Source organism: Rhizophagus irregularis, chromosome 8 (genome assembly GCF_026210795.1).
Source record: "Rhizophagus irregularis chromosome 8, complete sequence".
Classification (NCBI taxonomy): Eukaryota; Fungi; Glomeromycota; class Glomeromycetes; order Glomerales; family Glomeraceae; genus Rhizophagus; species Rhizophagus irregularis.
The window spans coordinates 2,418,230-2,432,747 of NC_089436.1; the positions used below are offsets into that span (position 1 = coordinate 2,418,230).

Sequence of the window (14,518 nt, forward strand, 5' to 3'; positions counted from 1 at the left end):
TTCTATAAAATCCATGGAATTGTCCCAACTTTTCCTTAGTCAAGAATGGGTTCAGCATAGGCTAGTTCATCAAAATAGTATATTAATCATAAAACTTTAACGAAAAAATATGCTTTGCGCCTCCAGCTAAAAAGCAAGTCTAACAAAAATTTAGTAAATACCCATTGGATATTACGCTCAAAATTCTGGTTAAAATTAAGATAAAGTGCTAGCCGAAATGATCTATCCATTACTTTCTTGTATCTTTGATCAAAGCCTGTCATAATACTGAATAACATAATAGCCTCTAACATGTAACGGGTATCAGCCACAAGCAGAAGCTGTAGGTTTCCTGCAATCAGAACATGGTATCCATTTTTTAGCTTTCCAATGAAATCAGCAACTTTCTGGGTAAATGCAAGGGTTATTGCAAGCCTTTCCAGTATTACAAAGATACAAATATGAATATTCACCAATCATCCTATTTTTTAACACTAAAATTCAAAAGATTAATTAATAAATAGTTAATACTTAAGTTTCATAATAACTTAAAACCGTTTTGGCAAGCCTGTAAATACCACCTTTGGTGACAACTCTATAACCGGAAACTGAAAAGAATAGGAAATAATTAATTAAAAAAAAAATTTTATAAGCATGTAATAGCGTGACGATTAGAGTTAACTGATATACCAAATATCTGATGTTTATCCAGAATATATAGAAGAATTTAGTATAAAGATATCTGATTTCAATCCAATTAGTCTTACTGCCTATATACCACAGGTCGAAAAGTGAAAAATCAGGCATCAATCAGTCACCAATCGGTCACCAATCAGGTACCTGATTGGTGACCGATTGGTGCCTGATTGGCATTTTCGCTCGATCACCAATCAGGCAGTTTGCTAACTTTTGATCTAGTAATCAGAAAATGATGAAATATAGCTCATTGGAATCGTCTCAACAAGACGAATCTAATGGTAGTAAAATCGCATTTCTAGGATTAATACATGATGAGAAATTAAATAAAATATAAAAATGAAAATGTATCATTTATATTTTATTTAATTTTTTATTAACTATTAATCCTAAAGATGCGATTTTACTACCATTAGATTCGTCTTGTTGAGACGATTCCAATGAGCTATATTTCATCATTTTCTGATCACTGGATCAAAAGTTAGAAAACTGCCTGATTGGTGACGGTATTTGGCGAAAATGCCAATCAGGCACCGATTGGTGCCTGATTTTTCACTTTTCGACCTGTGTACCTTTGCCAGAAACTTAGCCAAAATGTAATTAATATTCAAAATAATGATGACTGGTATTTCGGGTGGAGTATTCTAGGAGCTTTGCATCATGTAAAAGTTCATACAGAGAGAAATCCACATCGGCTATATAGAGGTTTCATGGAGGAAGTTAATATGGAAGACATCCCAATTCCAATACCGGTCTCAATACCAGTTTATAAAAAGTTCGAAGAAAATAATTCTGAAATCAGTCTATATGTCTATGAATGGCACAATCAGAATGAATGTCTTGAATTTCGCTATGTTTCAGAAAGAAGAGGAGATGAATATAAGCAAGTAAATCTTCTAGTAATTAGTACGAAAGAAGAAAGAAGTCATTACTGTATTATTAAAGATTTACATAAGCTAGTATACAATCATAGCAAACATAAAGGGCGAAAATACCTCTGCCGTTATTGTCTCCATATATACTCTTCAGAGATAAAATATAATGAATATTTGCCAAAATGCAAGGGTCTAAATAATACCTCCCAGCGATCACAAATGCCAGTTAAGAATAAAAGTATTAAAGCTTTTTATAACTATAAATGCATGCAACCAAATTCATATCGCATTTTCTAGGATCTTGAAATGTTGACTGAAAAACTAATTTCAAAAAAGAAAATGAAGTTAACCCACACAGAAAGATTACAGATGCACAAGCTGTGTGGCCATTACTATGTAGTTGTTCGTATGGATAGTTCACTCAACTATGAAATCATAAGTTAAGATTTATATAGGGGTCCAGATGCGCTTGAAAGATTTGTTACAAAAATCGAGAAGGAGCTGGCAAACATACAGAAGGATTTATCTGTGCCTGCAGAAATGATAATGGCACTAAGAGATCTTAAAGTATACAATGAGGTGACAGAATGCTGGATTTGCAAGGGACCTTTTTTAAAACCAGCACCAGAGATAGTACAAAAACTTAAAGAAGCAAAGCATAATTTATTAGAAATCAAAGAATAGGAAACATGCATAGAAAAAGAACATTCTAAAAAGAAAGAGTTACAGAAAAGATATCGAGAAGCTTTAAATGTATTTAATCGAAAAGTAAAGGATCATGATCATATAAATGGAAAGTACTGAAGCCCAGCTTATGACTCTTGTAATAAAAAATTGTGAATAGGCTCTTTCAAAACCAAAGTGCCTCTTATATGTCATAATTTTTGGGAATATGACTCTCATCCGCTTATGAAAGTTGTGAACAAGTTTACGGCTGATAAGCTAAATTGCATCCCAGAGAATATAGGAAAGTACAAAGCTATGGATGTTAGCCAGCTCCGATTTCTTGATAGCTTTCAGCATATGGAAATAGGATTAGATAAATTAGTAAAATGTCTAGAAGGAAAACTCGAAAAATTCACCCTAACTGTTAGGTACTTTACTGAGAAAGACTATTCAATAGATAAGATTAAGCTTCTTTTTTGAAAGGGCGTTTTCCCATATGACTGAACAAATGCATAGGAAAAATTCGACAGAATAAGCCTTTTATCTAGAAAGGACTTCTACTCACTTCTTAGTCAGCAAAATATTAGTAAAGAGGATTATGAACATGCTCATCAAAAGGTATGAAAAATATTTGAGATAAAGAACTTTGGAGAATATCATGATCTTTATCTTGAGACAGATGTACTTTTACTTGCAGATATTTTTATAAACTACACTATCATGTGCTTGAAAGATGACGGCTTAGATCCCTCTCATTATGTTTCAACACTTGAAATGTTTAATGATTCTCTTTACAAAAGTAGCAGGGCAGAACTCAAACTCATGACAAATATGGATGAATATCTAATGGTAGAAAATGGCATTTGTGGTGGAATGACAATGGTAAGTCATTGATACGCCAAAGCAAATAATCTGCAATATCCAGACTATGAATCCAGTAAACCGAAGTTCTGGATCTTATATGAAGATATGAACGCTTTATATTCAGGTGCGATGATCCAATATATGCCTACAGAAATCTTAGGTAAAGTAACTCCAGAGAAAATACCAGATATTCAAAGCATAGCGCCAAATGCAGAAATAGGCTATACACTAGAAGTTGATCTAGAAGTCCCAGTGCACTTGCATGATTTCTTTGCAGATTACCCATTAGCACCCAAAAAGCAGATAGTTCCAGAAGACTGGCTTAGCTTGTATAATGAAAAGTTAGTCAATGATAAAAAAGTCAGGGGTGGAAAATACATGTTTGGAGAGAAGTTAGTTCAGATCTTTTTTACTAAGAAAAATTATGTAGTTCACTATTGAACTCTCCAGACATATATAAAGTTCAGAATGAAAGTTGCAAAGATTCATAGCACTCTCAAGTTCAGGCAGTCTTCATAGATGAAAGATTATATTGAGAAAAACATTCGCAAGCGTAAAATTGCTAAAGCTAATAGGGACGAATTTGGGGTTATGTATTATAAGCTAAAGAATAATGCAGTCTTTGGTAAACAGATGGAAAATGTTTGTAAACATATGAAAGTAGAACTACTTCAAATAGAAGAGGATAAAAAAATCAGGCGCTTAGCAAGTTCACCATTGTATGTAAATTGAGATAACTGCATAGTCTAGTCATTTTGGCCAGAAGCGCATTGCATATATAATCCTATATTTGCTCATGCTTCATTGTGATATTTTTTTAGAGCTAATTTATGTCAACTACTACCTAATTTAAATTGATTTGTGATCATATAAAAAGCAACATGACCAAGTCCGATAAAATATTAACTCCTGAATATCTGGATTGGCATGCCAAATTAAGTGGGTTACCGAGCATTTTGACGGATAAGATTTGTTCCAGCTTATACAAAAAATATAAAAGAGAAATGGGACTTGAGCCATTGCAATTATCAGAAGGTCACCTTCTCGTAAATTCAAAGCCAGAAAGCTAAGTATCTGATCTATCTTTTTCTGAGCAATGTGAAGAAAAAGGGCCTATCACTTTTGAAGCCAAACCCGATCCAGAATTAAACCCGAAAATATTATTTACTTAGGTTTTTTGCCAGGATCGAAAGAAGTAGGGTTGGAACGTATTAACCATTATTTAGCCCATATTGTGGATGAGCTTTTAGAACTCTGGAAGGGCTGGAGAGTTCCAAAGACCTACCAATATACTGAAGGTTTAGACATAAAAGTTGCATTAATTATTGGATCATCAGATACACCAGCAACACGAAAGTTATTTGGGCATGGCTCAGCAGTAATGAAATGTCATAGGTGTGAAAAGCGTAGTACTTATAGTGAAGTTTATAAAAAAACTCATTATGGAAGAATGCAAAAATATGATAAATGGGTAACAAATCCCATAAATCCTTCATTACATAGGCAATATGCTCATGAATGGTCGCAATGCAATTCGAAGTCCTCCAGAGATACACATTTTAAAGAACATGGTGTAAGGTAGAGCGAGTTGCTTCGCTTACCATATATGGATCCCATAAGATTTGCCGTAGTGGATCCAATGCATTGTCTTTTTCTAGGTATAGCAAAATGAATAATCAAATCCATTTTCATTAATCAAAATAAGTTAAGCATGGAGCAACTTCGAATTGCACAAAAGAGAATGGATTATATTGAATTACCTTCTGATATCGGTAGAATCCCCCCAAAAATTGCAATTAGAAATGAAGGTTTTTCAAATTTAATTGCTGATCAATGAAAAACTTTTATTATGATTTATTCCACGCTTATACTATGGAACATGCTAGATAATAATAATAGAAAGATCTTAGGACATTTTGTTCGAGCATGTAATCTTTTAGTAGCAAGATTTATTACAGAAGATGATCTGAGAGAAGCGCAAGAGAGGTTGAAAGACATGGCTCACCTTATAGAAAGAACATATGGGCCAGAATTTATAACAAGCAACATACACCTTGCACTTCATATTCCCGACTGTTGCCGTGACTATGGTTCCATATATAGTTTTTGGCTTTTTCCATATGAGAGACTTAATGGATATATTGGTAAGATGTTTGTTGTTATGTTAATATTTTTTAAAAATAAAGAATACAAATAAATCTATTATTATTATCCAGGATCATACCCTAATAGTAATCGACAAATAGAGCCTGAACTTATGCGAATCGTTCTTAAGAATACTTTAATAGATTATCATTTATCTTATAAATGGTCATCTAGTCTTCTAAAAGAATCTCTTAGTCTTATTATGCCAAAGAAAGCTGTGGGTAGTTTGGCATTTACGGCAGAAAAGGATGAGTTACAACACTTTTTGTCCATGAGACATAATACATCTACGTTTTCCAAAATATATGGTACTGAGAAATTACCGGGTCAAATGCTTAATCCTTCATGTTTCAAAGTTATTATACCTTTAGAATTGCGTAGATTTCTATGTGAATGGTATTCTATATTATATGAAAAAGAACAAAATGAAATATTAGGATTTATGAACCTGGTAATTGATCAACACGCAAGATTACAAATTGGTGCTGAAATATTTGGATCTATGATTTCGGGTCATCAAGAAAAAAATGTAACTATTCTTGCAAAATGGAAAGCGTCTAATGATGATTCAGTTGATATATACCCAGGAGATGTTTAATATTATTTTGAACATACACTTAGATTACCTGAAGGACCAAGAAAACATCTTCTAGCATATGTTAAGTGGTATAAAAGTGCACCTTCCTCTGATATCCGGTTTAAACATAGATTCATAGAACCAGAGATATCAAATACCGAACTATGGCAAGCTGAATACTTTCAGGAAGGTTGTGATTCAATAATAGCTGTTCATAGAATACTATGTAGAGCTACAAAATTCAAAAGTGTGTGCGTAGGAAAAAGGAAATATTTGTCAATAATACCATTAAATAGAAAATTTAATTTATAGATTTCTTTAAAAATTAACATTTCATTGTATTACATTCGATAATAAAGGTAATACGGTCATACAGAATACAATAATAAAATTTCCTTTTATAATAATTAAAATTGATCATCACACCAAAATCATAAATTGCTAAATTTGTTAAGTGACAATATTAAATTTTGCTCGTAGACAAAGTCAAAATTAACCTTATATAGAATAAAGATCTACCGATGATTAATTCGCGATTAATATTTAATTATGCAGACGCAAATTTTTACAATTACTTTACAATTAAAATTGATTGTATGCAAATCATGTACGAAATACATTAACATTATTAAATAACAATCATTGGTATCATACCGCACCGATAATCGGTCGGTGTCGGTCATAATTGTATTTGTAAAAAAATAAAATTTAAACAAAGACTGATTTAATAAATTTATAAATTTTTTTCTCGTGACGTTCACTCAACTTGCAAGGAGAATATTTAATTTATTTACACTGGATATATTATAGTTCTTAAAATTGTTTTCTGTATAATGAATTTAATGATATAATACTTGTATCATTTAATTGTGTAATACCTGTATCAATTAAACATATCAATTTAATTGATTACTTTAAAACTGATTTTTTTAAGAGTATACAAAATTATTTCTCTGATTCGTAATACAGAAATAATAGAAATAATCACAATTAAGATCAAATTATATTATGATTATGCGCAGAAAAGTGGTATATTTTTTTACATAAATAAGGCAATTATCGAATTTTTTTTATTTATCTTTTTAACCCAATTTTTCATCATAATAAATCAATCTTTTTAACTCAATTTTTTATCATAATAAATCAATTTTTTATTTATAATAAATGGCCAACCTTAATATTTTAAACGTCAACATAAATAACGTACTTTTCAACTGGCCGTTCGATGCCACCAGGGCATTAATTAGGTAAATTTGTATAACTGATAAATCTTACAATAAAAAAAAAATGGAAAGTTAAAATGGTAACTTTATTTATACTAATTAGATACCGGCGCTTGTACCATGATGTTTTTGAGGATCGTTCGATCCGAGATCATTCAATAATATGGGCAAGAATAGCGAGGAGAATAAGCAACAATTATAACTTTATTGTCACCCAAAATCAATGCCGCAATAAATGGAGGGCATTGAAGAGAGGTGAATCTTTTACCATTTGTAATTAATTTGTGAATATTAGTAAATACTTTATTAATATATTTAATTAATAATAGGTTTTGAAAATTTGACCAGGATTAATAATGGTTTGTATATTTGAGGTTAACGTTAAATTTCTTAACCAATTCACATAAAACCAATTTTATTTATTTTAGGGAATCCTGATAGTCACCCGATCCACTCTTCCAACAATTACGATATTCGCTTTTTTAATGAATTAAGCGATGAATTCTGGCTGCAAACTAGTAATTGATTCGATCTTAATTATGATACTTTGTATATATTACTGATTCATTAAATTATATTTACATTTTTTTCTTTTTATTTGAGACAGATTACGCAGGGCGTACCTGCAGCAGAGAGTGGATCGATGGACCTATAGGTATAGGGAATGACGCCAGCATCGTTTTCGAAGCCGTAGCAGCAGCAGCAATAGCAGCAGCAGCAGCAGCGATCGGAGAAGGAGAAGAAAAAATAGAAGATGAAGAAATAGAAGAAGAAGAAATAGGAATTAAGGTAAATACTAATTAATCATGAATTTATAATTAGATGGATATATATCACTAATGCGTAAAACTATAATCTTATTCCATGAATTTTGCGAAAAATAGACCCTCCCTTCCTTTCATTTTCCCTTCCCTTCCTTTCCCCTTCCCCTTCTCCTTCACTTTCGTTTCCCCTTTACCTTTCGTTCTCCCCTTCCCCTTCCCCTTCCCTTCCCTTTCGTTTTCCCCTTCTCCTTCCCCTTCTTCTTCCCTCCTGAAATCGTCATTTTTAATCTTTTATTTTAGTTTATTATTTTTATTATATTTTTTATTATAATAATAAACAATATTCTTATATCAAATTTTCTTATTTTTTAATATAATATTGTTAATTGGTTTTTGATTTTTGGGCTTATAAAAAACAACTGATAAACATAAAAGCTATGCGGGTAAACAAAAATGATAATCCTTAATCTTCATTATTATGCCATCTAGAATCTATATAATTAAAACATTTAGTCTGTATAAATAAATTATAATTGCGACCATCGCCCGTGATCTATTATAAGCTTATTAATCAATTAATACCCGATGCAAAGCAGCGGCTAAATTTATTCATATTGGATATTGGATGTATATCACGTATGATTATTCAATCAGATTATTTTGAAATATAAATTTATCAACGTAATTTTATTTATGTCACGTCGATGTTGTTTAAGATAATAAAAAAATTAATTCTGTAATATTTAAAAATATTAAAAATGATATAAAATTATATACATAAATAAAAAAAATTCTCAATAATCATTAATAAGTTCGTCCAATAAATAATTACATCAATAATATTATAAATCAACTTAATTCTCCAATAACAGATAATCATCATTGTTATTGATATATATTAACCAATTAGGATCATTATGATTATATGCATGTGATATCTAAAAATAGATAAAATCGTGTGATTGTTTTTTTGTTTATTTTCAATTCTTTTCTTATTAAAACTTACAAAAATGTACCCACCAACTCATTCAAAAGAAAAGAATAAAAGAAAGGAAATAATATGCCCACCTACCCACATACAAAAAAGAGAAAAGCCGATTTAAAATAAATAGTGGAGCTGTTAAGCAAGGTATGAAAATAGGATATACACGTATTTTTCATATTTTTCTTTACAATATGTTGTGGTTTGAGTCTTTCTTTGTGGTATAAGTGTGAATATATTTTTCAACGGCCATGTATCTATTGCTTGTTAAATATATTTGCAATTTCTTGTCTTTCTTTGTTAGACTGTGGTATTACAATATGAAGTGTGAATATATTTTTCAACGGCCATGTATCTATTGCTTGTTAAATATATTTGCAATTTCTTTTGTAATATTTGCTTTAGCCTGGAGGAAAATGTTATGAAATAGGGCTGGATATTTTATGACATTTTCTGCCTTCCAATTACTTTGTCCGGGGGTAGCCTGACAATTTGTCGTTGTCCGTTAGTTGTAGCAACCAGCATTTTTTTACAATATTATGATTTTAAGAAACAAAACTTTTTCAAAAATTTAATAAAGAAAGAACTAACTTAAAAATATTATTTTATTATTCTTTACAAAACGCTGGCGCTGGAGTTATTTTTTCTCTCACTTATCAAATCCCAACATGTCCAAAAACTAATCATGTAGTACGCTGTAGTCTGGAACACCCGAGGTTTTTGACTACCTAGAGATGAAGTTGTAGGGTACTTCTGCCCGATAGGCTAGCCTCCTCTGACTTAAGGTCTTATTAATCGGAGAAGAGGTGGTTCCTAAGTACCTTCCACATCAAGAGCGGACATTTTTTGATACTGTACATCAAGGCGGTAATCCTATATCTGCGAATTCAAGAAAAAAAATCTAAATCAAAAGAATTTGGAACCAACACATGTCAAGGTAATTTAAGCATTCTTTTTAAAAAAATTTAATCAAAGATTAATTTGGTTTATATACAGTAAACCCAAGGAAAAAGAAGATATAATGTATTTTCAGAAGAATATGATAGTAACGCATATCAAGGTAACTTAAATATTTATTTTTTATTTTATTAAAAAAATATAATAACAAGATCTATTTTCTCTTTAAATAGCAAACTTCGAAAAAGGAAGTGGAATAAAACTGGAATAAATATAAAGGTATATCAGATATTTTTTACTAATTTTTATTTATATTATTAATATTTTTTTTAACACTCTTTCTTTTTTCTAATCTAACGATTATTTCTACTAATACTACTAAACATACTAACATTTTCTATCCATTTTATTTTTCTTTTTTTTTACTAACATTTTCTAATACCATTCCTTTTCTTTAACAATTTCGTTTAACATTATTCATACTAATATCTTTATTACTAAAATACTTTACTATTTCTATTTCTTTCTTTTAAATATTAAACAGATAAAAATATGCAGCAAATAAGTGAATACATTATTTTATACATAATTCTAATTTTTTATACAGCTAGAATAATTTTTATGATTTTTTGTAATTTTATTTATTTGTAATTAATTAACAATTAAATAAATAAATTAATATTATAATTGAATTTAAATTATAAATTTATTAGCATTCATATTATTGCATTAAATAAATATTATTTTTGATATGCGTTCAATAATAAAATCAGTAAATTATAGCTATTAGTCTATTAACAGTCAGGCGATATGTCTGATGATCAGCAGGGGGTTTGCATTTTATAGTGATCTGCATAATAAAAAAATTTTTTTTTTCATAGTAAATTTTGCATTTATTATGACGTTTCAGTACATTTGCATAATTGTAGCACAAATTGAATTATACGAATAGATAAATTGAGTAACGTGAATTATTTTTTATCATTTTTATTTTAAACTGCTTGTTCTTTATGGAGAATCTTCAATAATAAAGAGTATATTTCATTGCGAAATCAGCACAGTAGTACAATGGAAATGTTTGATTTTTATGACTTAAATGATCAAATAAGTGTGTTTTCTGATACAGACAGCGGGTTTAAGGAAAGTTATGATAATGAAGAATATGAAAATAACCAATATGAGGATGACTTCGTAATAGATTTTGATGAAGAAGGGTATTTTCGTGCATTAAATTCTTTAATTAATGAAACAGATGAAAGTGACATTGAACCTGATGATACAGAATCTGAATTGTCTGAAATTTCAGAACCAGACGAAGATTTTTATCAAGTCATTGGCCAAGATACTGATAGTAAATTAACGTCTTGTATTTTAATTGACTATATAGATGGAACATATCGAACATGTGGACAAGTTAATTGTAAGAAAAGGTTGCGGGAATTAATTGGCATCTGGCAGATTGATAGCGAAATAGTTACAGCAGTTAAAAATGATCTTTCAAAATTAGGTGTGTGTATGTCTCACTTCAATTTTGATCAAAGAATTCATAAAAAAAAATAAAATCAATGACAAAAAGCACTGAGGAAAGTCGTATACAACAACGCCAATGTTTATTCTGTCATCAGAACCATCATTACTTTACAAGGGGAATTGGTTGTACACAACATTCATGGGTTATATTGGATAGAGTCATTCTTACGCCTTGCATTGGGCAGATAGATTGTTACGCGTTGAAAGAAAGTGGTAATTTTTGTAAATCTTCATTAAAGAACTTTTCCCGGCCTCGATTCTCATGTGGTAATTGTTTTGTTGATAAGGGTGGTCATTTATACACCAAGCCAGGTAAAGGTAAAAAAAAGAAGGTCGGATGTGAAGAGCATCATGTAGCAGATACATCTACACAACTTGAAATTATCGGAAGATGGTTTATTAGAATAGCAAAGTTTGGTGAAGATAAATTTAAAAATAAAACTCTAGCAGCCATTGCACCTTCAATTTTTCAAATTCTTCAAGAAATTCGTCCAACAAAACACACTTCTGAACCTACCATATCAGAATCAGTTTCAGAAGAAATTCCTGATGTTCCAAGTTTATTTATGTTGCATGTTGGCATGCAACTAAAACAAATTAATATTGAAGTTATAACACAAGAGGATTTGAAAGATCAGTTTTGTCAAGATTTAGGAAAACAATTTGCATTAAAAATATGGAAATCTCGAATTGAATTAACTTTAAATAAGAATCAATTACAGAATCCACAATCCATAGGTGAATACGTATCCAGTTTTCCTTCATGGTTGGTAAATTTTTTTTATGCATTTTTAACTGGTATCTATGAAAAAAAAATGGCTATTGTAAATCAAAGACGAAAAGCAAGAAATATATCAATAAAAGCTAATGATCCAGTTCAAATTACCAAAATTGTTTCATTATTCTTATCCATTTTGATTAGCATTACCTTTCCTTCACTTCAAATCTGGTTTTCTACAATAATTGCCAGCCTTACACGAAAACCAAAAATGGCGGGTGATTTAACAAATCTTCTTGCTGTCTTAAAAGTTTTATCTGCACTGTAAGGAACATGAACGAAGATTAGAAAAAGAGAGAATGAATAAAGTAGATCCAACAAAGCGTTTAAAAAAAAATTCTTACTTTTGGAATCTAGCCGTAATAGACAATATAGACTTTAAGGAAAAAACTTTTTCCTATGGCAATATATTTGACATTACACGTGGCACATCACATGCAACTCTTCGAATGGTATTTCAAACACCTTTACAAACTCCTATTATTGAAACTAAACACGATGAAAAAGCATTGGTATCTCATCGAATTTTTGGAATAAATGTCACTGCACAGAAAATATTAGATCTTTATGATGAAATATTAGATGAATGTTTAGGATTTTATTATTCTAATAATGATCATGAAAACTTACAATTTGAGACAAATTTTGATATTTCTACAGTACATAAAAAACTTATTGAAAGAATGGATCGAGGATGTTTTGGAGACCTACAGCATGTAGTAATTTTGGAAGCGGGTGGTATTCCAAATACAAATGAGGGAATCTTTAATGCAGCAAAAATGTATAAAAATGATTTTTCGTTAAGTTCTGATGAATATTTGGATATCGTTGCTGATGAATCTATATTTCGGCGGTTAATAAATTTACGAAAAGAGTGGCCAAACCTTCGACCTATTCTTGGTTCATGGCATACTAACAAAGATATGGCATCAGCTCTTATTAGTATATTCTCAAGCTACGGAATTTTTGATTTAGCTGCTGCAGTTGGAGTCAAATATATAGACAAATTGGAGAAGGTTGTTGACTATCGGGCTACAGTCCGGATTATAGAATTAATTTGGGTTTCAGTTGGTATAGCTTTACGAATACATTTAAAGTCAAAAAATATGCATAAATATGATATTATGGATGACAAATATGAAGAATACCAAATACTTAAAATCTGGTATTTATTTTATAATTGGGCGGGTTTATTTATTGCACATAGAATTGGTATTCGAATAGGAAATTTTAATATTCAAAAGAATACTTTAGCTGCTTTTAGTCCCCTGCTTCCTTCAGCTGGAAAATCTAATTATGCTCAATCGGTTTCACATTTCTTTGGAATTCTTGAACAATACCCCAAATTAGAGGAAAAATTGCAAGTTGCAGGGTCTTTTAAAGTATCAGAAGATAGATTTGGACATTTTATGGCATTTGACGAAGCTCTAGAAACATTCGGAGTAAAATTTATTAAGCAGAATGTTACAGGTAATGTTATAGATCAGGAAAACCTTAAGCGACAAGTGAAAGCATCTCAGTCAGAGTATGAACGAATAGAATTATTTTTGAATGAATATTTGCATAACAATACCTCTACTAATCATGAACGATCAACAAATTTAAGAAAAGATGAAATGTGGAGTTTGGTGGAGAAATTGTTGATAGCTTTTGATACCAAAGATTTCAATCATTATAATCAAACACATGATCTTTTCCATACTTCATATCCAAAAGAGATTCATGCTGATGGAATAAGACGATTAAAGGAATGCTATAAGCGGGGACTTCACCGTATACATCTCATATATGCACAAGAAGTGTTAAAAAAAGAAAAAATTGATACTACAGGACGAAGGGTAAAAGAAGTATTAGTTACCAAATGTAAAGATATTGAAAAACCTCCCAGAAAAAGAAAAAACACAAATATTTTAGATAACCAACCTGGATCATCTGATGAACCACCTAAGAAGCGAGTACGTCGAATTCCATCAAAAGAAGCTGTTGAAATACTTGCCCCGATGGTGGCCCATTCTTTACCACCTACTAAAGAAGAAGTACAACGATATCTTGCTGCACTTGAAGGTATATCTTCATCTTCAGATATTTGGGACGCAGCTCGATTAACTCAGTATTATAAAAATCGACATAAAAAAGCTAAATAATGGCAAGGAAAACGGTTAATAACAATATTTGAAATTATAAAATAAAAAAAAACATTTTAAATAAAAAAAACCTTATATTTGTTTACTAGTTAACTACATACTATATTATTTAAAATTACAATGTCACTTTAAAGCTCTATTATCTGTTATATATCAAAACTAGTATTAGTGATAGTGTATGCGACTCAACTGGACTCGCAAATCTAAGATTACTTCCAAAATTGTAATATTTCTTCCGTTTGGAGAATCCTTGCCATAAGTACGAAAATTAAGACCATATTTAACTAATTAAAATAAGACCAGAAGCAGGAAAAAGTAAGAAATTTCTTTAGAAATGTATAGTTTGAAACTTGGAAAACGAAGTTTATTTAGAAAGAATTCGCAGTTAATATATGACA

The 14,518-nt window shown here is 30.4% G+C and overlaps 4 protein-coding genes across 4 annotated transcripts; all 4 read left to right on the forward strand.

Annotated features, from left to right (window-relative positions):
* Positions 1 to 1,385: 1,385 nt before the first annotated feature.
* On the forward strand, positions 1,386 to 2,234 carry OCT59_028427 (uncharacterized protein; the record flags this gene model as incomplete). Its single annotated transcript, XM_066147274.1, has 2 exons — positions 1,386 to 1,788; positions 1,996 to 2,234. 2 exons carry the CDS (start codon positions 1,386 to 1,388, stop codon positions 2,232 to 2,234), a joined length of 642 nt encoding a protein of 213 aa, XP_065993998.1.
* Positions 2,235 to 6,966: 4,732 nt separating this feature from the next.
* OCT59_028428 (uncharacterized protein) lies at positions 6,967 to 7,829 on the forward strand (the record flags this gene model as incomplete). Its single annotated transcript, XM_066147275.1, has 5 exons — positions 6,967 to 7,049; positions 7,129 to 7,280; positions 7,355 to 7,384; positions 7,454 to 7,543; positions 7,633 to 7,829. 5 exons carry the CDS (start codon positions 6,967 to 6,969, stop codon positions 7,827 to 7,829), a joined length of 552 nt encoding a protein of 183 aa, XP_065993999.1.
* A 2,907-nt stretch (positions 7,830 to 10,736) lies between these two features.
* Positions 10,737 to 12,244, forward strand: OCT59_028429 (uncharacterized protein; the record flags this gene model as incomplete). The annotated part of the gene is made up of 2 exons (XM_066147276.1): positions 10,737 to 11,177; positions 11,294 to 12,244. 2 exons carry the CDS (start codon positions 10,737 to 10,739, stop codon positions 12,242 to 12,244), a joined length of 1,392 nt encoding a protein of 463 aa, XP_065994000.1.
* A 31-nt stretch (positions 12,245 to 12,275) lies between these two features.
* On the forward strand, positions 12,276 to 14,120 carry OCT59_028430 (uncharacterized protein; the record flags this gene model as incomplete). Its single annotated transcript, XM_066147277.1, has 1 exon — positions 12,276 to 14,120. The coding sequence occupies one exon, from the start codon at positions 12,276 to 12,278 to the stop codon at positions 14,118 to 14,120; it is 1,845 nt and encodes a 614-aa protein (XP_065994001.1).
* Positions 14,121 to 14,518: the final 398 nt, after the last annotated feature.